Here is a 27752-nt window from a genome sequence, read left to right on the forward strand (position 1 = left end):
GGAGACACAGGGGAATCAGGTTGTCCCACATGGGGTTCACAGTCTTAATCCTCATTTTACAGATGAGGTAACTGAGGCCCAGAGAAGTTAAGTGACTTGCCCACAGTCACACAGCTGACAAGTGGCAGAGCTGGGATTCAAACTCATGACCTCTGACTCCAAAGCCCATGCTCTTTCGGTCCCATCTCCTCCAAGATTAAGTCCTCTTGTCCCCAGCTTACGATCCTTTCTGTGTCATCCAAGGGCTTGATTCTGTGACCTTTGGACATTGGATATTCGCCCAACCCCCAACCCCACAGCATTTATGTACATATCTTCAAATTAAATATTATAAATTGTTTATTCATATTAATGTAAGTCTCCCCCTCTAGATTGCAAACTCATGATGGGCAGCGAATGTGTTTGTTAATTCTGTAGTATCGTACTCTCTCAAACGCTTAGTTCAGTGTTCTGCCTACTGTTAGGGCTCAATAAATACCATTGATTTATTGGTCAATAATGATGCTGATAATTGTGATATCTGTAAAGTGCTCTCTATGTGCTAAGCGCTGTACTAAGAACTGGGGTAGATATAAGATGATGGGCCCCAAATAGGGTTCTCAGTCCAAGGAGCAGGGAGAACAGGTATCGTATCCCCATTTTGCAGACGAAGGAACTTTGGCACAGAGAAGTTAAGTGACTTGTCCAAGGTCACACAGCTGGCTAAGTAGCAAAGCCAGGATTAGAATCCAGGTCCCATGCCCACGCTCTTTCCACTAGGCCATGCTGCTTCTCATTCCAAATAAGACCAAAATCACAAAAAGACACTTTTGCTACTGTGAATGGAAAACATACCTCATTAGAATTAAATTTTCCCCAACATTTGTTGCCTTAACTCAGTCAAGGAATGAACTTCTCATACACAAGAGCAGTTAGGAGTTCATCAGTATAAGGGATATTCTAAAGTGCTCCATTAATGACTATGGAAATGTATTGTCCAATCCTCCCAGGGTTTAAATGCACTACCTGATTCAAAATTATGTGGGGTGGGGAAAGTTCCACTCAGCAACAATACTTCCCCTCCATCCCTGACTCCTATTCCATTTTCCAGAGGAAGGCCAGGGCTCACACATATCGAGAATGTTGGACGACGGCTCCCCGCCCTCCCCGACCCCGGCCCTGAAAGCTTTAAAGGTAACGATTCTGACGTGAATCCTGTTGTCACGGTTGTGCACCGCCTTGCAAGTGGCTCTTCCATCCTCTTGTTGGTTTGGTTTTCTATCTCTTCAGTATAGTGCTCAGCACTCAGGAAACTCTCAATTTATATGAAAGATCGATTTACTGACTTATTTGCAACCTAAGAAGCTGAATTTGGTGGCGGCATTAAGATTTGTGTCTCTAATGGAGATCCTTGTCTGCGTTTATGATTTGCCTGGTTTGGGTTGGTATAAAGCCTTCTTTGGAGTAAATGTTAGTTACCCCGAGGGATTTTGCAGATTTTAAGAAGTTCACCATTTTCTGTGTGTTTCCTTTAGATGTATGCTTGCAGATAGTAATGATGGGTACCAGTCAACCAATCGATCGATGGTATTTATTGAGTGCTTACTATGTGCAGAGCACCGAACTAAGTACGTGGGAGAGTACACTGCAACAGAATCAGTACACACTTTCGCTGCACGTAGAGAAGCAGCGTGGCTCAGTGGAAAGACCACAGGCTTGGGAGTCAGAGGTCGTGGGTTCTAATCCCAGCTCTGTCACTTATCAGCTATCTGACTTTGGGCAAGTCACTTAACTTCTCTGTGCCTCAGTTATCTCATCTGGAAAATGGGGATTAAGACTGTGAGCCCCACGTGGGACAACCTGATTACCTTGTATCTACCCAGCACTTAGAACAGTGCTTGGCACATAGTAAGCGCTTAATAAATACCAAAATTATTATTATAATGAGCTTACACTGTATTCACTGAATGCCTGCCCTCAGAAGGACTGCACCAAGTGCCTGAGACAATACAATAGAGTTGGTATACGTAATCCCCGTTTTCCGCAAGTCTACAATCTAGTGAATGTAGTAACCCATCAGTGGCATTTATTAAGTACTAACCGTGTGTAGAGCATTGTACTAAATGCTTGAGAGAGTACAGGTCAACTGAGTTGGCAGACAAATTCTCTGCCCACAATAGGTTTACAGTCTATATCTCATCTATAGGGCTTACTGTAGTAGTAATGGTATTTATTAAGCTCTTACTGTTTGTAAAGCACTATTCTAGGCACAGGTTCTATTCTCAGCTCTTCCACTTGTCTGCTCTGTGACCTAGGGCAAGTCACTTCACTTCTCTGGGCCTCAGTCACCTCATCTATAAAATGGGGATTGAGACTGTGAGACCCACATGTGACAGTGACTGTGTCTAACCTGATTTGCTTGTATCCACCCCAGCACTTAATAAAGTGCCCGGCACATAGTAAACACTTAACGAATACCACATTCACGGTTATTACACTGGTGAAAATTGGACATGTTTCATGTCCCCAGGGTGCTCGTATTCTGAATAGGGCTGATTCAGGGATTCTGGATAATACACTTCATTTGTTAAGCTGTTGGGTCTTTCCAGAAGGTTGGAATCGTATCTTGACACTAGAACATCAATCAGTCAATTAATCGATGCTATTTACACACTTCAAACATGACCGTTAACATTTATGTTGAACAAAACTGTGGACCCGAACACAGGCTCAGTGGAAAGAACCCGAGTTGGGGAGTCAGAGGTCATGGGTTCAAATTCCAGCTCAGCCGCTTGTCAGCTATGGGACTTTGGGCAAGTCAGTTAACTTCTCTGTGCCTCAGTTACCTCGTCTGTAAAACGGTGATTAAGACTGTGAGCCCCATGTGGGACAACCTGATCGGTTTGTATCCTCTCCAGTGCTTAGAACAGTGCTTTGCACATAGTAAGCGCTTAACAAATGCCATCATTATTATTATTATTATTACCCCAGTTGCAATGGGGAAAAGATCTGACAAGGAATTTCCATTTCTGGCATAGTGCTTGATAATGTGAAATCAACTAAACATCTTGATAAACTTCCCAAGGCAGATAAAACCTTTTGACCAGTTGTCGATGCCCTGGTCAGTGTGGCCTAGTGGAATGAACATTCATTCATTCGTATTTACTGTGCGCTTACTGTGTGCAGAGCACTGTACTAAGCACTTGGAAAGTACAATTCAGCAACAAATAGAGACAATGCCTACCCAACAATGGCCTCACAGCCTAGAAAAGTCAGGAAGTCAGAGAAACTGCATCCTCATCTCAGATCCACCACCTGCCTGCCGTGTAACTTTGGGTATGTGACAACTTCTCTGGTCTCAGTTTTCCTCATCTGTAAAATGGACAATCAGTATCTGTTCTCCCTCCTCTTTAGCCTGTGAACCCCATGTGGGACAAGGATTATGTCTGATGTGGTTATTTTTTATCTACCCCAGTGCTTAGTACAGTGTTCGACAGGCAGAAAGCACTTAAATGAATATTATTATCATGTTATTATGTTTGTAAAAGGCTGCTGGAACCATGTAAATACATTTTTTATGGCATCTGTTAAGGCATTTTATTCATTCTATTAAGTGCTGGGGCAGATACAAGCTAATCCGGTTGGACGCAGCCCCTGTCCCACATGAGGCTCACCGTCTTAATCCCCATTCTTACGATGAGGTAAGTGAAGCTCAGTGAAGTCAGTTGCCCAAGGTCACAGAGTAGACAAGTGGAGGAGTAGGAATTAGTGCCCGGATCCTTCCGACTCCTGGGCCTATGCTCGAGCCAGTAGGCCATGCTGCTTCACAGGTTTAATGTTTTTCCCTTCACTGCTTCTGGATCTACTGTTTGGTACAGATTATGTATACTGTGCAGTTCTGAGTTCTGAATCCATCAGTCGATGGTATCTGTGGCTTGCTACTGCATGCAGAGCTCGGGAGAGGACGCTACAGTACATTATGCTATAAAAATGATATAGTAGAATATCATTCACTATAAGAGAGTTCACAGACAAGATCCCTGCCCAAAAATACTTAGTCTAGAGGGAGTCATTAAAATAAATTATGCAAATAGCAGGAGGTAAAGATATGTATATAAGTGCTTTGGGACTGAGGGTGGGTTGAAAATCAAATGCACAGTGGATACTGACACAAGTACATAGGCAATGCAGAAGGGAGGTTGAATAGGGGAAATGGAGGCTGAGTCTTAGTCTGGTGAAGGTCTCTTGGAGTAGATGTGCTTTTAGGAAATACTGCATATTTTAGGGAGTGTTTTAAAGAAGGTGTGTCCCCAGACAATCAGAAGACTAATTTGCTTCATTGGTTGTTTTCTAGCTGAGCTACTGTGAGAATATAAAATACTGCGTAACCGATTGAAATGAGAAAGTGGAGCACATGTTCCAAAACTGCCAATTCTGAAGCGGAAGAAGAAAGCCCTGAATGTAACCTGTATGAAAAAGTGAGTGTCAGAATCATTTTTTTTCTTTCATTTGCAGATTCGGTTGGTCTTAATTATGCAGGTGTTTCCATCCTCATTTTCAATTAAATGGATAGATTTGTAATGGATGTATTTCGCCACAAGTTAGAGAAAAATGTCTGAAATCTAAAGCACACTTTCTCTCAGACTACATCCTTGACTATAGTTTCTGATTGACTATTACTACTATTTCCCCTCCCAGACTGTGAGTCCATTATTGGGCCTGGATTGCCTCTATTTGTTGCTGAATTGTACTTTCCAAGCACTTAGTACAGTGCTCTGCGCACAGTAAACGCTCAATAGATACGATTGAATGAATGAATGAATACTATGACTGATGGTATCTCGTAAGCGCTTACTATGTGCCATAAATACATAGATTCAAGATAAGCAGGTTGGCATGGCCCCTGTCCTAAATGGGGCTCACCATCTAAATGGGGGAGAGAGAACAAGTACTGGATCTCTTTTTTACAGATGAGGAACCTGAGGTCCAGACAAGTCGAATGATTTGCCCAAGGTCTCACAGCAGACAAGTGTCGGAGACAAGATTAGAACCCAGGTCCTCTGACCCCCAGACCTGAGTTCTTTCCACGAGGCCCTGCTGCTTCCCAGATTGTGGGCAGGGATCGCGTCAAACAATTCTGTTGTATTGTACTCTCCCAAGCACTTAGTGTGCCACACACGGTAAGGACTCAATAAAAAGAATTGATTAATTGACCGGGAGTCAATCTGATTGCTACCGTCCAATCCAAGTGTTGATTTTTTGCTCTTATCTACTAAAAATGTCAAAGCACTTACTAGTTAGCTCATGCCTGTATTAGTTTCTGCAGGTAGAACTCACTTGAGAACAAGAGAATAAAGCTGAAATGCTCTCTTCCTCCCAGCTTCCTCCCCTCCCAGCCAGAAATCATTTCTCTTCCTTCTAATGAGATCATTCAGCTCTTGTAATGTTAGTCTAAAAGTAGGCAGGTGTTTCTGATAATAAGGTTGAACACTAAATAGCTCTCACTTGGAACACTGATTTCTCCCCATATGCCCTATTGTCAGTTGGTTGGAGCCTTTGTTTTGGTTAAATATCATGAAGGGCTCGTTGAAAACCTGCTTTGTTTTAACCTGTAAATGATACTTTATAGCTGAACATATAGGTAGATTATTTCCTGGGGTGTTCATTTTTCCTTGCATTCATCTCCATGAATACTTACCTTATAATAGAGCCAAGAGAGTGGAGGAAAAATAAAAACAGATGTCTTTTTCATTTTCTTTTCTCATGTACATTTTCTTATATTCTATCTCCCCTATTCCTAATGTAATGTAATGTCTGTCTTCCTTTGTAGACTGCAAGCTTCCCACGGGAGGGGATCACATATATCACCTCTGTTGTATTGGGCTCCCCCAAATGCTTAGTATAGTGCTCTGCCCATATTAAGTGCTCAATAAATAACATTATTTGATGAGACAGAGATAGTGAGAAAGAGATAGAAAGAGAGAGACTGACTAGTTTGGGTCAGGAAATGTGTCTACCAACTCTGTTATGTTGTACCCTCCCAAGTGCCTAGCACACTGCTCTGAACAGAGTAAGTGCTCAATAAATATCACTGATGGGGGGGGGAAGGGAGGGAGAGAGAGAAACAATCATTGTGGGCAAGAAATGTGTTTACCAACTTTGTTATATTGCATTCTCCCAAGTGTTTAGTACAGTGCTCTGCAATAAATATCTCTGATTAGGAGAGAGAGAGAGAGAGAGAGAGAGAGAAAGGATGCAGGAGAAGAATAAAGGGAGCCAAAGCAAGATGGATAGAGAGAGTGAGAGAAGAAAAAAGAGAGAGGAAAAGAGAGTGGGAAAAATACCCACAAAGAAGGGAAATATCCAGAAAGAGTTAAAGCTCACCATCCAGCCAACAGCAGTGAAGTAGAACACAAAGAGAGGGTCAAAGCAAGGCTAAGGAAACTATCTGTGGCCCCTTGATCAGGTCCATCAGGATGATCATGTATTCATTCATTCAATCATATTGATTAAGCACCTACTGTGTGCAGAGCACTGTACTAAGCACTTGCGAAAGAACAATACAGCAATAAAGAGTGTGGATCCCTGCCCACCACTAGCTCAGAGTCTAGAGCTCAGAGTCTAGACCAGGGGGAGGGGCAGACATCAATACAAATAAATAAAATTACAGATATATACATAAGTGCTGTGTTGCTGGAAGGGTGGGGGAAGAGCAAAGGGAGCAAGTCAGGGTGACACAGAAGGGAGTGGGAGATGAGGAAAAGTGGAGCTTAGTCTGGGAAGGCCTCTTGGAAGAGATGGGCCTTCGATAAGCCTTGGAAGTCAGGGAGAGTAATTGTCTGTTGGATTTGAGGAGGGAGAGGGTTCCAGGCCAGAGATAGGACATGGGCCACTGGCTACGGGCCACGGGTCAGTGGTGAGACAGGGGAGATCAAGGTACAGTGATGTTAGCAAGAGAGGAGCGAAGTATGTGGGCTGGGTTGTAGAAGGAGAGAAATGAGATGAGGTAGGAGGGGGCAAGGTGATGAAGTGCTTTAGAGCCAATGGTGAAGAGTTTATGTTCGATAAGGAGGTGGATAGGCAACCACTGGAGATTTTTGAGGACGGGGATGGCATGTCATGAACATTTTTGTAGAAAGATGATCTAGACAGCGGAGTGAAGTATGAACTGGAGTGGAGGAATATAGAAGCTGAGAGGTCAGCAAGGAGGCGGGATAAAATAAGTGTATTAACATGGTAGCAGATTGGATGGAGAGGAAAGGGCGGATTTTAGCGATGTCGTGGAGGCGGGACTGACTGGATTTGCTGATGGATTGAATATGTGGGCTGAATGACAGAGAGGAGTAAAGAAAAATACCAAGATTGAGGGCTTGTTAGATGGGGAAGTCAGGGAGAGGACAGGGTTTGGATGGGAAGATAAGGACCTCTGATTTGGACATGTTAAATTTGAGGTGACGGGAGGATAACCAAGTAGAGATGTCTTGAAGGCAGGAGGAGATGCAAGACCGGAGAGAGGGAGAGAGAACGGGGCTGGAGATGGAGATGTGGGTATTATCTGCATAAAGATGGTAGTTGAAGCCACAGGAGCAAGGGCGTTCTCCAAAGGAATGACCGTAGATGGAGAATAGAAGGGGAACCAGAACTAAACCTTGAAGGGCCCCCAAAGTTAGGGGGTGGAAGGCCGAAGAGGAGCCCCCGAGGGAGACTGAGAATGAACGGCCAGAGAGATAAGAGGAGAAGCAGGAGAGGACTGATTCAGTGAAGCCAAGGTGGGATAACCTTGGATATTGTGTTCAAATGTATCTTTAGGCTCCTGGACAAGTTGGTGGTTGTAGAGGTTCCTAAAATATTTATTCCTTGCAAGATGCACTACCCATTATCTGCACCACTTATAAATACTGATGTTTCTTTGAATAACAACCCAATGATTGTAAAGGAATAAGCTCATTGTGTTAATGGTCTTCAATAAAGGTGGTCTTTTAGAGAGGCTTTGCTGCCTACAGATGACTAGTACCAAAAAAAAAGGAAAAAAGAAAAAAAAGAAAAGCAACACAAAACACACTTCGTCCAAGAGGGAAATGACTATTTCAAAATAAATATGCTATTTGATATACAAAATGTTATCTCATCATAATGAATGCTATATCTCTCGTTCGACAAATGCATAACGACGTTAAACTTTTCAATATCCTCAAAATATCTCCATTTTACATGGAAATCATAACCATTTTGAAATTACTTAGCTTCCCTAAACTAGCTTGACCACTGATTCTTCAGTTCTATTTGTATCTAATCTGAATACAGCGATAGCTACCTTAAACTACCAGAGCTAGAAATTAGAGCTTTTACGCTACTTCCTGTGACCCTGCTTCTTCCAGAATGGGATGTGGATTCATGGAAACCTACTGGTCCGCTTGGCTCAAAAAACAGCGATTCCTCGGTTCTGATGTAGGATGTGGCAAATTGATCTCTGAAATGGCCTACAGAGATTTTCATAATCATGGGACCTGAGATCACAAGGTAATCATGTTGTAGTTGAGAGGGAGAAAGGGCAACAAAGGCAAGCTTTGCCATGAGAATGACCCCTTTCTTTTGAAATAATCAATTTCCTCTTGAACTAAGGGTGTCTGCATTGTTTTTTTGTTTTTTCTTTTTTTGGTGCTGATTGTTGCTATTCAGGAAAGCCTTCTAAGAAACCGTTTTTACTGAACATCATTTACACAATAAGATCGTTCCTTCACAACCCAGGGGTTGTTGCTGAAAGGAATATCATTATATTTAAATGGCACCCTTCTTGTCCAAAATCACCATTTTTGTCTAGCTTGTCTTCTTTAATAGAGACAGCTTTTTGCCAACTCAGGAGCAAAGATTTCTGAGTGAGTTGAAAGATTCAGGCCTGGATGAGATTTTGAAAGTGAAAATCCTTTCAGCAGCAAAGAATTCATATGCCATCTTCTTCCAAACAATCATTTACGCTCTGTTCTTCATCACTTTGGCAAGTGATGTTAGGAGATGGCCTCTTCTTCTTGTTCTCCTTCTCTTCACCTTGATTGCTTCTTCTTATTATTATATTTGTTAAGTGCTTACTTTGCATCAAGCATTGTACTAAGCCCTGGGGTAGATTCAAGTTAATCAGGCCAGTCACTGTCCCTGTTCCTGATGGCACCACATTCTAAATAGGAGGGAGAATAAACATTAAATCCCCACTTTACAGGTGAGGAAACTGAGACCCAGGGAAGTGAAGTGACTTGCCCAAAGTCTTAGAGAAAGCAACTGGCAGAGCTGGAATTGGAACCCAGGCCCTCTGTCTCTCAGGCCCATGCTCTTTTCTCTAGGCCAAGCTGCTTAATCCATGGGATTTAAGAATTAAGAGTACCACTTAAGCATCATCACAATCTGTTGGAAAGTGTTTTAGAGCATCTTTTCCTGGCACCCGGCAATTGATCAAGGATGAATTTAAAAGTAGCAAATGATGCCTTGCATTTCACACAGTTTACACTCGCTTCACTGCCAAGCTCTTTGCAAGGGCTCCTGGGATTCCACATCCTGATCGATTCAATCTTGAACTGAGTTGCTTTTACCATATTTGGCCTAGTGGAAAGAACATGGGCCTGGGAGTCCGGGGACCCATGTTCGAATCTCAGCTCCACTGCGGGTCCGCTGCTTGGACTTCGGCAAATCACTTAGCTACTCTGGACCTCAGTTTCTTCATCTGTCAAATGGGGATAAGCTAGACTGGGGGTCCCATATGGGGTAGGGACTATGTCTGTTCTGAGAATCTGGCAACGGCCCCTCCATGTATTATTAATAAGCACTTAATAAATCCCATAATTAGAAAACATTCTCATAAAGATTTAGAGTCTCGACTAAACTTTCCCTTCCTCTTCTCCCACTCCCTTCTGCGATGCACTGACCTGCTTCATTCATTCCCCCCTCCTAGCTACAGCACTTAGGTACATATCTGTCATTTCTTTATATTAATGCCTGTTTCCCCCTCGCGAATGTAAGCTCACTGTGGGCAGGGAATGTGTCTGTTTATTGTTATATTGTACTCTCCCAAGTGCTTAGTACAGGGCTCTGTATACAGTAAGCACTCAAGTACTATTTAATGAATGAATGAATGGAGATGTGCTCCCTCATTAATTGATGAATCCGGTGACAAACCTGGGTTTACTTACATTAAGCCTTCTCCTACCTCATATCTATACTGTTGGACTTGTCCGTTGAGCTCTAAAAACATCAAAATCATCAGCTCCCTTTGGCATATTCATTCATTCAATTCATTCATTCAATTGTATTTATTGACCACTGACTGTATATAAAGCACTGTACTAAGCACGTGAGAGAGTATAGTACGACATGAACAGTCACAATCCCTGCCCACACTAGCTTACAGTCTAGAGAGAACATGGATCTATCAAACATGGGGGTCCTGAAAACATTTCTCTGCTTTTTGACATTGAGCTGAAACTAGGACTGCTATCCCACTTGTCAGAGATGACATGTCTCTTCGTGGATGATGGAAAAAAAAATCAATACTCCACGCTCGATGGAAATCCTCTGCTTGTCAATCAATGCTGCCTTTAGGAGTAAGTCCGGGAGATCGGTTTGACTAAGGTGCAATTAGGCTCCCGACTCTGGGTGGTCAAACAAACGAACTACTTGAAGCTATGTTGGCAGGGATGGGTTTCCGTTTAGCCAGAGATGTGTGGCCTGCATTCTATCCAGGCAGATGATATTGCGGAAAGAACGCTCCCTGACAATGGCATTCCATCCACATTGTGCAATGCAAACACATGTGGTAGGGGACTGACCGTTTATGACTAAATCTCCAAGTCGAGGCTTCGAAGAATTGTTACCCGCTCTGCTAAGAGCCGATAGGCCGACGCTTACATCACCTGGAGTGAAAACGGGTTTGTGACATAGACATGTCCTGAATTAATGGCATGAGAGCATCCTCACTGAGACAAGCAGATGACGGGACCCACAGTTCCTAGCCAACATTTTCCGGATCCTTCTAAGCTTTAAGTATCATCATCACTAGTATTACCGAGGCACCATTTCACTTTCATGTAGACGCCTTCGTTTTTGAATTTGAGGGTCATTTTCTCTGGGATATCAAAAAACTGAGGATCTCTTACTAATAATTGGGGCAACTGTTAAGTGTTTACCATACGCCAAGTACGGTACTAAGTACCAGGGTAGATAACAAGGTAAATAGGTCATGCACAGTCCGTGTCCCACATGAGGCTCACAGTCTAAGCAAGGGGAAGTAAACGTATTGAATCCTCATTTTACAGAGGAGAGAAGTGAGGCACAGGGAAATGAAGCGACTTAGCCAAGGTCACACAGCGGGCAGGGGCAGAGCTGAGATTAGAACCCAGGTCTGCTGACTGCCCGCCCTGTACTCTTTCCACTAGGCTATGAGGCTTCTTGATCAGCTACTTCGCTGGGATTGAATCTGTCAGATGGATGGCATGTGCATTCTAAGGTGATTGCAGAACTTGAATAGGTAATTCTTTCCAGGTCCTCTTAGTTTATGGCTCCAGAAAAAGCCCTAAAGATTTCCATTCTCTAAGCTGATTGCCAACCTACTCACTGCAACTCAATCTCATTTATCTCGCCACCAACCTCTCTCCAACAACCTGGCTCTCTCCTGGAACACCCGCCCTACTCATATCCAACAGACAATGACTCTCCCCACCTTCAAAGCCTTATTGAAGGCACATATCCTCCAAGAGTTCTTCTCTAAGACCTCTTTTTCTCTTTTCCCATACTCTTCTGTGTTACCCTGATTTACTCCTTTTATTCCCCACCCCACTCAGCCCCTCAGCACTTTGCATATATTTGTAATTTATTTATATTAATGTCTGTCTCGTCCTCTAGACTATGAATTTTTTACGGGAAGGAAATGTGACTCTTTTGTATCGTACTCTCCCAAGCGCTTAGCCCAGTGCTCTGCACACAATAAGAGCTCAATAAATAAGATTGATTCAGAGATAAAAAAAATTATAATGATAGTAATAATAATAATAGAATCAAGCAATGGAAATGGAAACTGCTCAATTTTCCAGGGTCTTTCACGGCTCCTCCACTGGTGCCACAGTTGCCCTAGTCCTGCTTTTTTGGTTTTCTATTTTTTTTTTCTTAAGGGTAATTGTTAAGCTCTTATTATGTGCCAGGCACTGTATTATACACTGGGCTAGATACAAGGTAATCAGATTGGATATAGTCCCTGTCCCACATAGGGCTCACAGTCTTAATCCTCATTTTACAGACGAGGTAACTGAGGCCCAGAGAATTTAAGTTCATTCATTCATTCATAAGTATTGAGTGCTTACTGGGTACAGAGCACTGTAATAAGCACTTGGGAGGGTACAACAATAAACAGACTCATTCCCTGCCCACCACAAGTTTATAGTCCACACTGGGCCACTTGCCTAAGGTTACACAGCAGATACATGGTGGAGCCGGAATTAAACCCAGTTCCTTCTGACTCCGAGGTCTGTGCTCTATCCACTAGGCCTTACAAAGGGTTATCTCTGAGGACTCCTCTCCCTCTGCACCAATGTGCCTGGTTTGTATGGGCTCAACTCTTGGTAGGTCCCAGATTAAGAAAATCTGGGAGGGATGATGGTAAATTTCCAGGAGACAGACCCCTCTGCTAAAGAGATGCCCTTGGTGACTGTAGACAGAAAAGGGTTGAGGCAAGATGAAAGAGGGCAGAGTCACCAAGATGAGTCAGGTGAGAGATCCTGGACTGAAGAAAGTAATTTTTTGAGCCACAGTGATAGGCATCCCCTGTAAACTCCTGAAGAAGCTCTCTGCTATGAAGTACTCTCGACATGAAGAGGAAAGGAAGAAGGAACATTCCGAGTCCCAGGCTGGACCGACGCACTGGTGAGGGAAACCCTAATGATAATAATGATTATAGCATTTGTTAAGTGCTTCTTATGTGCAAAGCACTGTGCTAAGCACCGGTGTAGATACGGAGAAATCAGGTTGTCCCACATGGGGCTCACGGTCTTAATCCCCATGTTTACAGATGAGGTAACTGAGGCCCAGAGAAGTGAAGTGACTTGGCCAAGCTCACACAGCAGACAGCAAGCCCAGGGCCAAGATCATAAGTTGGAATAGTTGGTATAAGTATCGGAATCACACTTCATCTTAGAGCCCATTTATCATAATTAAAATAAATAAGCTGATCTGCCCTTATCTTTTTGAATGGAAATTATTAATAAACGAGAGACACAGGTAATACCAGGGGAAAAAAAAGAAAAAAAATGGCCATGGAGATAGAATGCTTGATTGACTTGGTAGTCTACAGATGCTCAAGGCATTCTGGTAATATGTGAAACTGCCAGTGAAAATTTTGCCTAAATGGCTACCACAATAGAGAACCACTCGCAGATAAACACAGCCAAGTCAGAAATTAACCCCAAACCCATGCACATGAATAATTATGATGATCTTGGTATTCATTAAATGCTTACTACGTGTCAAGTGGTGCAACTAAGTGCTGGGGTGGATAGAAGCTACTTGGGTTGGACACAATCCCTGTCTCTCATCCGGTTCACAGTCTGAGGAGGAGCGAGAACAGTTTATTAATCCCCCTGTTCAGATGAGGGAATTGACGCACAGAGAAGCTACATGACCTGCCCCAGGTCACACATCAGGCAAGTGGCAGATCCAGGATTAGAACCCAGGTCCTATGACTCTCAGGCCCGTGCTCTTTCCACTACATCACAGTGCTTCTCATAGATAGGCCAGCCTCTCTGACACTTTTGAAGCCAAACTCTCCTTGATTTTATGCTCTTCAACTCAACTACACTCTGGGCAATACAAGCTCTTCTCTATAGATTACAAATCAACAGGTATTAGGAGGAAATTTATAGTGCCAGTTGTATGTCATACAAATCAAAGTGAAGAGTCAAATGGTGGTAAGAGTAAATATCATCCAAGTGTTATGCAAAAAAATGCATTTACCTGATTATATACATAGGAAACACTGAACTTTGTTATTTCCCAATAGAGCATTTGTAAAGAACATCACATCTTGGAAAGAGTGGAAAATACGTCGATGACGTATAAAAGTCAGAAAATAGAAGTCCAAAATACTTACATTATTGCATTCTCCCAGGAAATACAGTGCAAATCCATCGGCTTTTGTAGCTGCCAAAGCAACATTAAAATCCATGATTAGTCAAAGAGGCAGAAACAAATAAATGCAGATGATTTGAGGTAAAACCACAAACACATTTAACTGGGGACTGAATATCAATCACAAAGAAAATTTTAGGAAAAAGGTTAGGGACTTGTAGAAATGATTAGATCAAGAAAGAACACTGTCATTTTTAACAAGTTAGTAACAACTCCTCTGGTATTAGTGGAAAGCTTTGCGGGCCTGACACGGTGAGAGCCTTATTCTCGTTGAACCATGTGGCTTTGTGTTGTGACTAACGCTTTAGAATCGGTTCCTGCATCTCCTTGTCCTTGGAGAGAGCAGAGAATATGGAGGTGAGGAGGAGAGATTGTGGCACTTCTCTAAAATGTAAAGTTTCTTCTTGAGGACTCCACATGGACTGATGGCTTCTATGTTGTATTATACTCTCTCGAGCATTTGGTACAGTGCTCTGCACGTACGGAACACTCAAAAAACAGCATTGATGACGATGATGATTCCCTGAGGAATGCAAATTCCCCTTGAAGAAATTAAACATAAAACAAAAACAAACGAAAAGATGTAGTTTTTTTTCCCATAGCCTCCTTATGTTGGGAGGGAGCCAGTATTCATTCATTCATTCAATAGTATTTATTGAGCACTTACTTTGTGCAGAACACTGTACTAAGCGCTTGGAATGTACAATTGGGCAACAGATAGAGACAATCCTTGCCTAATGACGGGCTTACCGTCTAATCGGGGGAGATGGACAAAAACAAAACAACATAATCACGATAAATGGAATCAAGGGGAGGTACACCTCATTAACAAAATAAATAGGGTAATAAAAATATATACAAATGAGCACAGTGCTGAGGGGAGGGGAAGGGAGAGGGGGAGGAGTAGAGGGAAAGGGGGCTTAGCTGAGGGGAGGTGAAGGGGGGAAGGGAGAAGGAGCAGAGGGTGGAGGGGGAGCAGAGAGGGAGCAGAGGGAAAAGGGGAAGCTCAGTCTGGGAAGGCCTCTTGGAGGAGGTGAGCTCTCGGTAGGGCCTTGAAGAGGGGCAATGAGTTAATTTGGTGGAGGTGAGGAGGGAGGGCATTCCAGGACAGCGGTAGGACGTGGGCTAGAGGTCGACAGAGGGACAGGCGTGAACGGGGGATGGTGAGGAGGTGAGCAGCAGAGGAGCGGAGCGTGCAGGGTGGGCAGTGGAAAGAGAGAAGGGAGGAGAGGTAGGAGGGGCCAAGGTGATGGAGAGCCTTGAAGCCTAGAATGATAAGTTTTTGTTTCATGCACAGGTTGATAGGCAACCACTGGAGGTTTTTAAGAAGGGGAGTGACCCGCCCAGAGCCGGTGTTCAAGTTCAGAGGCTTCATTAATCCTTTAGTTCTATATTTTGCAAGAAAGGGGTTGGGGAGATTGCCAAATTATTTCTGGTGGTAGAGGAACTGGATCAAAATACAGAGACCACCCAGGATTCATGAATTGTGAACCCCTGGAAGGACAAGATCTGTGTCTAATTCTCCCCTGTGTATTCTTTCCCAGCATTCAGCACAAGGCTCCACACACAGCAAGCACTTAATAAACACCTTCCTACCAAATCCTCATTCATATTTCGGGTAGGATGAGCATTTCCTAATGCAGATTTTCCATTTCCTCGCTGCTTCGTCACTCAGTTTGGAGTCGATCACAGAACGCCTTGACGTCTCGTTTCCGAGACGTAGGCATCGGCGGAATTACTTCCCAAACTGCTTCCTGTGGGTCATGTCTGTTGCCAAATTGCACTTTCCAAGCGCTTAGTACAGTGCTCTGAACACAATAAGCGCTCAATAAATACGATTGAATGAATGAATGTCTCCTGATGGGCTCCACTTAATACTGTGCAAGAGACTTTGAACTGTCCACAGAGTCCATCACCAGCCAATCCATTTCCATCTTTCTTCGTGCTCATCCATCCACATTCTTAAGAAACCCCCAGGCCCAACTTTTTAAATATCTGTGTTCCTGCTTCGTGTCCAAGTTTGCTAACTTTTTGGGGACTCCATCCCTTCCTCTTCAATCAAACAACACCCATGCCGCTCTGGACACGTGTCATAACCCAGCTTGACGAATGCATCAGCCTCTTCACCTGATTCCCTGGCCTCCGTCTCTCTCCTTTCCGCTCCAGACCACTCTCTGCTGTGCTGGATCATTTTTTTAAGTCATTTTGTACGGGGAATTTTGAATCACCTACACTTTGGGAAACCAACCCTAGAGGGGATAGCTCTTATTCCAGCCAGTCTGTAAAACACGAAATCCCCTGCAACAAGAGTGTGAATCGAGTATTGAGAAAATGCTTCCGTCTTACCGATTTTAATGATGCTACTCAATTCATACAGAAGCAGCTGGTTGTCTCCTCCTGTATCCAGTCGTTGTTCTATGTAGCTGTTCAGTTCGTAGACAACTCCTTGCATATTTGTGTCCTGGTACTTTTGAAATATAGATGTATATGAAAAAGAAACACAGCAACACGCAGTTAAGAACTGAAGGACTTATGTTCAGTTGAAAAGGCTTTTCTTGGACTAACACGCAAATATGTATTGGATGTGCACCTCCCCTGAAAGGGAAGAGCATTAAGAGTGGGAAGCATAATAATAATAATAATAATTGTGGTATTTGTCAAGAGCTTACAACCAGGCACTGTATCGGTGTTAGTAGCTCAATCAACCGACATTATATTGTGGGTACACTACTGGCTGCACGACAATGGTTTCTACAAATGGATTTAATATTCTAGCCCTATGAAAGGGTTCAGGAGGGCATTTTCACCTACCAAATTACCATCCCGTGAGAAGGGGAAATGAAACATTTAAAACGTGATTATGTTTCGGTTAACTGTATCCATGAAACTTTTAAGTAGAAGAATCGCAACTGTTGGTTAATAGGATCCCCTTTGGGTCCTCACCTTTCAAAGCAACAAGAAGCTATGTGCTTTTTGTAACTCTTCAGAATGCTCCCTAGTCAGGACCTAGGTCTAGAACTGTAAAAGAGCAAATTGTCATTTCTTGGCATTCATCTGAATTTTTTTCTTAAAAAGCCCAAGATCAGGCTCCCTGGATTTGACAGCTGGCATTATTTGGAAAGAAAGCTGATGGGACTTGATCAGATAAGTTCCAAACCAAAGAAAGAAGAAGAGACAATGCAGAAAAGAGAGGATTCTGTTTGTTGCGCCACACGGGATGGGCCCCGCCCCACCCCGCCCTGCCCAACTTCACCTCTATCCTCTTCTACTACAACTCAGCCCACACACTTCACTCCTCTAACGCTAACCCCTCACTGTGTCTCCATCTCTCCTATTTCACTGCCGACCCCACCCTCACATCCTGCCTCTGGCCTCGAACGGCCTCCCTCCTCAAATCCGACACTCCTTCCAAGCCATATTGAAGGCATATCTCCTCCAAGTGGCCTTCCCTCACTAAGTCCCCCTTTCCTTTTCTCCCACTCCCTTCTGCATCACCCTGACTTGCTCCCATTGTTTTTCTCCCTCTCAGCCCTACGACACTTATATACATAGCTGTCATTTCATTTACATTAATGTCTGTCTCCCCAGCTGTAGACTGCTAGCTCATTGTGGGTAGGGATGTGTCTATGGTTCATTCATTCCTTTAATCGTACTTCTTAAGCGCTTACTGTGTGCGGACCACTGTCCTAACCAGTTGGAAAGTACAATTCGGCAACAGAGACGATCCCTATCCAAGAATGGGCTCACAATCTAGAAGTGGGGAGACAGACAATAAAACAAGTAGACGGGCATCCATATTGTCAATATAAATAGAATTATAAATATACACTCATCATTAATAAAATAAATAGAATAATAAATATGTACAAATATACACAAGTGCTCTGGGGAAGGTAGGGGATTAAAGCAGAGGGAGGGAGTAGGGGCTGTGGGGAGGGGAAGAGGAGCAAAGGGAAAGGGAAGGCCTCCTGGAGGAGGGGAGCTCTCAGTAGGGCTTTGAAGGGGGGAAGTGAGCTAGTTCGGCAGATGTGAGGAGGGAAGGCATTCCAGGCCAGAGGTAGGACGTGGACCAGGGGTCGACGGCGGGACAGGCGAGAACGAGGCACAGTGAGGAGGTTAGTGGCAGAGGAGTGGAGTGTGCGGGATAGGGCTGTAGAAGGAGAGAAGGGAGATGAGTTAGGGAGGGGGCAAGGTGATGGACAGCTTTGAAGCGAAGAGTGAGGAGTTTTTGTTTGATATGAAGGTGGATGGGCAACTACTGGAGATTTTTGTGGAGGGGGGTGACATGCCCAGAACGTTTCAGTAGAATGATAATCCAGGCAGCAGATTGAAGTATAGACTGTAGTGGGGAGAGGCAGGAGTTTGAGACATTAGGAGATTGGTGTGGGTTGGGTTGGTTGTATTGTATTCTCCCAAGTGCTTAGTACAGTGGTCTATACACCGTAAAAGCTCAATGAACACAATCAAATGAATGAATTAAACAAATGAGTGTAAACTGTGGTTGAGTGGCCTTTCCCACATCCTCTGGAAGTCCCTGGGTGTGTGCAGGGAAGGCAGTGTGGTGTAGAGGATAGAGCACAGGCCTGAGAGTCAGAAGGGCCTGGGTTCTAATTCCAGCCCTGCCACAAGTCTGACTCGGATCTTAGGCAAGTCACTTCAATTCTCTGGGCCTCAGTTACGTCACCTGTAAAATGGAGATTAAGAGTGTGAGCCCGGTGTGGGACCAGGACTGTGTGCAATCTAACTTGCGTCTACCTGAGTCCTCAGAACAGTACTTGGCACATAGTAAGCACTTAACAAGTACCATTATTATTATTATTATTAATAAGGCTGGGGCCACTAGTCTCTTCAGCTTCACTGCACCCAAGCTCTGACATCTGAGGGGGGACTTGGAGTCACTTGAAAACCCCTCAAGTTCTGGGGAGGTCCATGGAGACTCCTTCCTCTTCACTTAATAATAATGATATTATGTGCCAAGCACTGTAGTAAGCACTGGGGTAGATACAAAATGAACAGGTCCCTGCCCTACTGGGGTAGAGTGGGGTTCAACTCTAAATGGGACAAAGTAGGATTTCATCCCTATTTTACGGAAGAGGAAACTGGGGTACAGAGAAGTGAAGTGACTTGTCCAAGGTCACTCAGCAGGCAGGTAGTGGAGCTGGGATTAGAACGCAGGTCCTCTGACTCCCAGGTGGTGCTTTTTCCACTGGGCCACTCTGGCTTCTCCCCCTTAACCAGGATGAACACTTATATTTGAGTATTCTGGATCACCATAAGAGCAAGAGTGGGATTTGAGGAATAACTTTGATTTTGAGGGCTAGTGGAAGGGCAACAGCCTTCCAAGCAGCAGCAACTGTCTCATACTTGCCATCAGAGACGCACCAAAATGCATCTCCAGCTCAAGTCATGCGGTCGACCTCTCCCCAACATCTTGCCTCTGGCCTGGAATGCTCTCCCTCCTCCCTGACTCGCTCCCTTTATTCATCCCCCATCCCAGCCCGACAGAAGTTATGTACCTATCTGTAATTTATTTATTTCTATTAACGTCTGTCTCTCTCTCTAGACTGTAAGCTCATTGTGGGCAGGGAATGTGCCTGTTTATTGTTACATCATACTCTCCCAAGATCTTAGTAAAGTGCTCTGCACACAGTAAGCCCTCAATAAGTATGATTGACTGACTGAAAACCAGTCTGTAATACAATGGTTCGCACAGGTGAAAAGAAAACCCCACTGACAAGCAGTGTGGACTTGTGGAAAGAACACCATCCTGGGAGTAAGAAGACCTGGGTTCCAATTCCTCCTCCACCACGTTCCGCTCTGTGACTTTGGGCAATTCACTTCACATCTCTGTGTCTCAGTTAACTCATCTGAAAATAAGGATTAAGACTGTAAGCCCTATGTCAGACAGGGCCTGTGTCCAACCTAATTACCTCGTACCTACTCAAGTGCTTAGTACAGTGCCTTGCACATTGTTAAAGCTTAACATATACCATAAAAACAACAAAGATGTTTTTTTATCAGCCCATAGCATTCAAAATTTGCTCCATATTCAGGGGCTCTTGATTGCTAAACTACTCAGTTCTCGAATATCACTCAGAACTCAATTTACATATCTTGAATTTGAATAGCTCTTGACAACAAGCACTCGAGCATTATATTCAACTCTGAATATAATTTAATAGACTATATTAACATAACAGTTCATTTCCCTTGGACCGCAAGAGAGCTATGTATTTGGACAACAGATAAATAAGACTACTATCTTTTCATTAGAGTCGAAATATCCAATCTGTGAATAATCTAGGTCCGTCATAATGGTTGTGGTATTTGCTAAGCGCTGTTTACGTGCCAAGCATTATACTAATGCTGGAGAAGATACAACATAATCAGACTGGGCACCGACCCCGACCCGCGAGGGCTCAAGGCCTAAGGGGGAGGGAGAATGGGTCTTCTCATTGTATAGATGAGATAACTGAGGCACAGAGAAGTCAAGTGCCAGGAGGAAGATTCTCTGGAGTCCACAGGATAGTATCACAGGGGAATAAAGCCTTTTATACCTGAATGTGTGGATCAGCCACAGATTTTCCTATTCAAGAGTGAAACTGAATCCTGGGACACCCTGAGCGAAGATGGGAAAGGCCCGGAAGAACACGTGCACCAAATCTAACCAGATTAGCTCGTATCTATCTCGGCACAAAGCACGGTACCCGGCACATAGTGTGAACACAAATATCACAAACCCCCCTCGCTCCCGCAAAAAAGGTGCAGCAAGGCCTAATGGAGACAGCATGGATCTGGGAGTCAGAAGGACCTGGGCTCTAATCCCAGCTCCATCAGTTGTCTGCTGCGTGACCTTGGACAAGTCACTTCACTTCTCTGTGCCTCAGTTCCTTCATCTGTAAAATGGGGATTAAGACTGTGAGCTCCGTGTGGGGCAGCGACTGCGTTCAACCTGATTAGCTTATAATTATTATTTCTATTATCTACCCCAGCACTTATAACAGTGCTTGACACATAGTAAGCACTTAACAAACACCAGCATTATCATATGCATCAAGGAGGAGCAATACGAAGTACACATATTTAATGCAATTTACACTAAAACTGGAATATGCAGAGTCCGCGGCACAGGTGAGAACGGGGAAGGTTTGAGCTCTGGGGCTGCCTACTAGAACCCTACTATGGAAAGCTAAGGGAGATTCAATCAAATCAATGGTATTTACTGAGCGCATACTATGTGCAAAGCAGTGTACTAAGCACTTGAGCAAGGACAACAGAATTTGCAGGCACGTTTCCTGCCCATAAGGAGCTTAAAGTCTACAGGACAAGCTACTACTTTTATTTCTACTACTCCTATGTCTTTTCTAAATACCATCTGGCCCTCCCAGAACAAGAACTGGGGAAAGCCTGGGAGACGGTTTGGATTTCCATGTCTCATACAGAGTAAGACCGTCATACCTAGGACTGTACCTGTCTCAAGTGAACGGAGAGCATCTAAAAATAAAAGTCTGGCATTTAAAAAACATCGTGTTCCCATTCGGTAGTGTAGAGCTTCTAAAGTGAAAAAAAAAATTCCCTCTTTTTCCACACACCTAACTTGTCACATTTGGAGTTTGAAACGTTTTTGAGGAATTAATGTCTGCTCATTGTGGGCAGGGAAAGTGTGACCAATTTATAATCATAATCATCATTATGATATTAGTTAAGCGCTTAATAATAATAATGTTGGCATTTGTCAAGTGCTTACTATGTGCAGAGCACTGTTCTAAGCGCTGGGGTAGATACAGGGTAATCAGATTGTCCCACGTGAGGCTCACAGTTAATCCCCGTTTTACAGATGAGGTAACTGAGGCACAGAGAAGTTAAGTGACTTGCCCACAGTCACACAGCTGACGAGTGGCAGAGCCGGGAGTCGAACCCATGACCTCTGACTCCGAAGCCCAAGCTCCTTCCGATGGGCCACGCTGCTTACTCTGTGCCAAGCACTGTTCTAAATGCTGGGGTAGATACAAGGTAATCAGGTTGTCCCATGTGGGGCTCACATTTTACAGATGAGGTAACTTAGGCACAGAGAAGTTAAATGATTTGCCCAAGGTCACACAGCAGACAGTTAGTGGAACCGGAATTACAACCCACATCCTCTGATTCCCGAGTGCTCTTTCCACTAAGCCACATGCTGTATTGTGCTCTCCCAAGTGCTTACTACTCTACTCTGCACTTGGTAAGTGCTCAATAGATATATTTTTTCCCAATGTTATTTATTAACTGCTTATTATGGGTCAACACTGCTCTAAGCACCGGGACCGATACAAGCTAATTGAGCTGGACACAGTCCCTGTCCCACATGGGGCTCCCAGTCTTCATCCCCAGTTTATAGATGAGGTAACCGAGACACAGAGAAGTGAAGTGAATTGCCCCAAGTCACCCAGCGGACACGTGGCAGAGTCAGGATTAGAGCCTAGGTCCTGTGACTCCCAGGCCGGGGCTCTTTCTACTACATTAACGTCATCATCCGGTGCTGTTTCCCGCAAGGCCCTCACAGTGCGCTGTTTGGCATCAGGCTAAACACCTGACATTTCACTGCCGTGGCAGGGGTATGCCAGAAGGCACCGGCTCAGGAAGAAATAAATGGACATGCAGCGTGACCATCTGTACCGAGATGGCCTGGATTTGGATTCCGCAGAGGGGAACTACACAGGTGTGCTTCCCATAAAAATGTCTGCTCGTTGGATGGGTTGGGAATAGAGGCTTCCCCTGCCTGGCATGTTAGACTCAAATTACAACTCCTTGGGACTGAGAGAAGCAGACCTTAAGCCCATGAAGCTTGCCAGAAACTAATCTGCCTGTGGATATAGGCAAATTAGAAGGTGCATGGCCTAGTGTAAAGAGCGCGGGCCTAGGAGTCAGTGGGAACTGGGTTCTAATAATAATAATATTTGTTAAGTGCTTACTATATGCCAAGCACCGTTCTCAGCTCTGATAACGACTGATATTGGTTAAGCGATTACTTTGTGCCAGGCACTGTTCTGAGCGCTGGGGTAAATACAAACTAAATGGGTTGGACACAGTCCCTGTCCCACGTGGGGCTCACAGTCTTAATCCCCATTTTACAGATGAGGTAATGAGGCAGAGAGAAGTTAAGTGAACTGCCCAAAGTCACGCAGCTAAAAAGTGGTTGGGCCGGGATTAGAAACCATGATCTCTGATACCCCAGCTCTGCCATTTACCTGTGTGAACCTTGGGCAAATCCCTTCACTTTCACCGTTTCCTCCTCTGTAAAATGGCAATCCGATATCCATCCTCCCTCCAGTTTCGACCGCAAGGTCCGTGTGGGACAGGGAATGTGTCCTACCTGGATAACTTGTATCTACCCCAGTGTTTCCAATGGTGCTTGACACATATTCAGTGCATAACAAGAATAATAATAATAACCATCTCCAGAACTGGACAAGATCCCTTCTCCCTAAACAGAGAATCAGATCCTCAGTCTCTCCTCAGTGATGTGGAAATCCCAGAATTTAGCAGTTCCTCTAAACTGTAAGCTCACGGTGGCAGGGAATGTGACTTATTTTGTTGTCTTGTACTCTCCCAAGCATTTAGTACGGTGCTCTGCACACACTGAGTGCCCAATGAATACGACTGACTGACCAACTGGCAGTCAAAACAAGGAGGTTGTGATAGTCCTTACTCCCTGCCAGGTCACACATAGGAGGAGGAGGAGGAGGAGGGTCACACCTGCAGAGTTTCCAGTTCCAGGGGAGGGAGAGTCAAGCAGCGGCATATTCATTCTATTCCTAGCTTGGGCAGTGGCTAGTGAGTGGAAGGCAATCTGCTACAAGTCGAAACTCCCCTGTGCCGGGCAGCGGTGGCCTGGGAGAGAATCAAGGGTGGAGACTCGAGTTTACTTTACGGAAGGAGGCAGCGGTAAACCACTTTTGTATTTTTACCAAGAAAACTCTATGGATACCCGACCGGAATGACTGCAAAGGGAGGTGAGGCTTTCCGGGAGAGATGGGTCCACGGCGTCGCTATGGGTCGGAGACGACTCGACGCCATAAGGCAGGACAGGAGCAGTAATAATAATATTGGTCACTTTAGAATGAGTCGTAAGAACAGTAGCGATAGCAGTAGCAGCCTGATTTGCTTGTATCCGCCCTAGCGCTTAGGACAGTGCCTGGCACATGGTAAGTGCTTAATAAATCCCACAATTATTATTATCATTAGAAGCAGTAGAGGTAGTAATATTAATCGTCCTAGGAGTAATAGCAGTAGTTGTAAGAGAATTCATTCTTTCAATAGTATTTATTGGGCACTTACTATGTGCAGAGCACTGTACTAAGCACTAGGAACGTACAATTCGGCAACAGATAAGAGACAATCCCTGCCCAGTGACGAGCTCACAGTCAAATCGGGAAAGACAGCAGAGCAAAACAGAACAAAACAAGAACAACATCATGAAGATAAATAGAATCAAGGGGATGTACACCTCATTAAAATAAATAGGGTAATAAATAATATATACAAATGAGCACAGTGTTAAAGGGAGGGGAAGGGGGAAGGGAAGAGGGTGGAGGGAAGGAAAGGAGGGGGGAGCAGAGGGAAAGGGGGGGCTCAGTCTGGGAAGGCCTTCTGGAGGAGGTGAGCTCTCAGTAGGAGTAGCAGAAATAAGAGTAGTAGCAGTGGTAATACTACTACTAATGATAGTAATGATAGAAGTGGTAATAGCAATAATAATAATGGTATCTGTGAAGCGCTTACTATGTGCTGAGCACTGCTCTAAGCGCTGTGGTAGATGCAAGGTACTCAGGTTGCCCCACGTGGGGCTCAACAATCTTAATTTCCATTTTACAGATGAGGTCACCGAGGCACAGAAAAGTGAAGTGGCTTGCGCAAAGTCACATCACCTCTGACTCCCAAGCCCGTGCTCTTTCCACTAAGCCACACCGCTTCCCTTAATAGTAGTAATAATAGGATTTATTGTGTGCAGAGCACCGTGAGAGGCTCCAGAGGGGCTCCAGGCTCCACCTTTGCATCCCTGGGGCAGTGAAAAGCAGGACCTCTGTTGTCCTCCAGAGAAGCCCTTCTGTCCTGAAATGCTTTTCTCCCTGCCTACGGTTCCAACTCGGTATAAAATTTGCACTGCGTAGGACAAAGAGAAATGGTAAATGGAGGCCCCGGTTTGTTCAACCATTTAGCTGAGAAGAACCTCGTGCTGGCCTGACTGCCACTTCGGACTTCCACCAGAGACTTGGCTTATAGGAAAGACAGAGTCCCCGGCCCCGTCGACTGCCAAGTGCGGGAGCTTTCCCGGTGAGGAGAGTTCCCTTCTTTCCGGTCCTTCTGGTCCTGTTAAGTCCTGCCTCCTCCCCGGGAGGTCCCAGGAACCCCTGTCAGCAGCAGGAAGACCGTGAGCCCCGCGATGAGCCTGTCGCAGCAATGCCAGAGAGAGCAGAAGGAGAACCAGAAGGTGCTGTCTTGTTATGCCAACGGGGACCTGGCCCCATTCCCCTCCCTGACTCAGTTAGATGCCAGTTTCGCTCAGAAAGAATCCTCATATACTACAAAATGAAACAATGCGGCCACACGGGAAGACCTCGGGTCTGGGAGGCAGAAGACCTGGATTCTAATCCCAGCTCTCCTTTTGTTCTGTGTGCACGACCTTGGGCAATTCACTTCCCTTCTGGGTGACTCAGTCACCTCATGTATAAAATGGGTTCAATACCTGCTCTCCCTCTTGTCTTTTCTTTTTTTAAATATGGTATTTTTTTAAGTACTACAAAACAGGCACTGTACTAAGCGACGGGGTAGATACAAGCTAATCAGACGATAATAATAATGATGGCATTTGTTAAGCGCTTCCTATGTGCCAGGCACTGTACTAAGCACTGGAGTGGATACAAGCAAGTCAGATTGGACACAGTCCCTGTCCCATGTGGGGCTCACAGTCTCAATCACCTTTTGGCAGATGAGGCTTCATGTAGAAGTGAAGTGACTTGCCCCAAATCACTCAGCAGACAAGTGGTGGAGCTGGAATTAGAACCCATGACCTTCCAACTCCCAGGCCCATACTATCTACTTCCCTGTTCCCCATGGGGCTGACAGTCTTAATACTCACTTTATAGATGAGAAACCAAGGCACCAAGAAGTGATTTGACTTACCCAAGGTCCCTCAGCAGACAAGTGATAGAGCAAGGATTTGAACCCAGGTCCTTCTGACTCCTAGATCCATGCTGCATCCATTAAGTTCTGCTGCCTCCTCCTTAAACTGCGAGCCCCTTGAGGGACCGTGACCGATTCGATAATCTTGTATCTCTTCCGGTACTTGTTCAGTGCTCCGCATAGAGTAAGTTTTTAACAAATACCACAAGTCTTATGAATGTAATCTGTAAATGCCTAATATATTCCCATATTTATATACGTTGAAGCAGAATGGCCTAGGAGACTGAAGGACCTGAGTTCTAATCCCGGCTCTGCCACTTTTCTGTTGTCAAACCTTGGACAAGTCGCTTAAATTCTCTGTGCTTCAGTTCCCTCCTCTGTACAGTGGAGATGAAGACTGTGAGCGCTGTGTGGGACAGAGACTGTGTCCAAATCGAATAGCTTGTGTCTACCCCAGTGCTTAGAACGGTGCTTGACACGTAGTAAGTACTTAACAAATACCATAATTATTATTATGTACACAAGGCAAAATCAATCATCAGTGGTATTTATTGAATGTACTGTTTGCAGAGCACTGTACTAAGTGGCTGGGGGAGTACGGTACAACTGAATTGGCAGTCGCATTTCCTACCCACAGTGATTTCACCCCTTCCTTGGACTTAGGGAAAATGGTGGTTTACACAGGCACTCATTTGAACTGATCCTCATTCCCCACGTCATGACCCTCGGGTGGTCTTCATGGAACCTTCCTTTCACCACACAGGCTCAGGAGGAAAAGGCTTAGCAGGAAATTTCAATAACCAGCTCTCGTATTTCAGCCTTCCCAGAGGTCGAGGAAAGGGAATCTTTTCTTTCCAGTCTTATTCAATAACATCTAGCCCGATGTCACTTTCCACGGGTCTGTATGAATTGAAAGATGCTTCTTTATTTAACGTGTAATCAGCGAATGCGGCACATTAAGCCTGCTCACAATATAATAATGATTATTGTGGTATTCATTAAAGGCTTACTATGTGCCAGGCACCGTACTAAGCATTGGAATGGTATAAGCAAATGCGGTTGAACACAGACCCTGTCCCATGTGTGGCTCAAAGTCTCAATCCCCTTTTGACAGACGAGGCAACTGAGGCCTAGAGAGGTTGAGGGAGCTGCCCAAGGTCACGCAGCAGACAAGTAGAGCCCACTCTCCATCGACTAACTAATGACCGTGTCTTCTCCTAAGGACACACTGAAGATTTGCTTTACAAAATTCAAGTCTCTAAATGGCATAATGACACCTTCCTAATTTACTAATTAACACTAGAGGTACCTAAAAATGATATCAGTGGTTAAATGTTTATTATATGCCAAACTGTACCAAGCCCTGGGGGAGATACGAGATAATCAAGTTGGGCACCGTTCCTGTGCCACGTGGGACTCACAGTCTAAGGTCATTTTACAGATGAGGAAACTGA

The 27752-nt window shown here is 44.5% G+C and overlaps 1 protein-coding gene across 6 annotated transcripts in view; it reads right to left on the reverse strand.

The window, feature by feature from the left end:
- Nucleotides 1-27752, reverse strand: part of PDE10A (phosphodiesterase 10A) — a 543800-nt gene that overhangs the window by 76687 nt on the left and 439361 nt on the right. For all 6 annotated transcript variants that reach the window (XM_039915066.1, XM_029048769.2, XM_029048765.2 and 3 more), the window contains 2 exons: nucleotides 16486-16606; nucleotides 14102-14151 (listed from right to left, as the gene is read on the reverse strand). In XM_039915066.1, the coding sequence (XP_039771000.1) occupies nucleotides 14102-14151; nucleotides 16486-16606 (171 nt within the window). The remainder of the gene's footprint in view (nucleotides 1-14101; nucleotides 14152-16485; nucleotides 16607-27752) is intronic.

This window comes from Ornithorhynchus anatinus, chromosome 21 (genome assembly GCF_004115215.2).
Source record: "Ornithorhynchus anatinus isolate Pmale09 chromosome 21, mOrnAna1.pri.v4, whole genome shotgun sequence".
Taxonomy (NCBI): Eukaryota; Metazoa; Chordata; class Mammalia; order Monotremata; family Ornithorhynchidae; genus Ornithorhynchus; species Ornithorhynchus anatinus.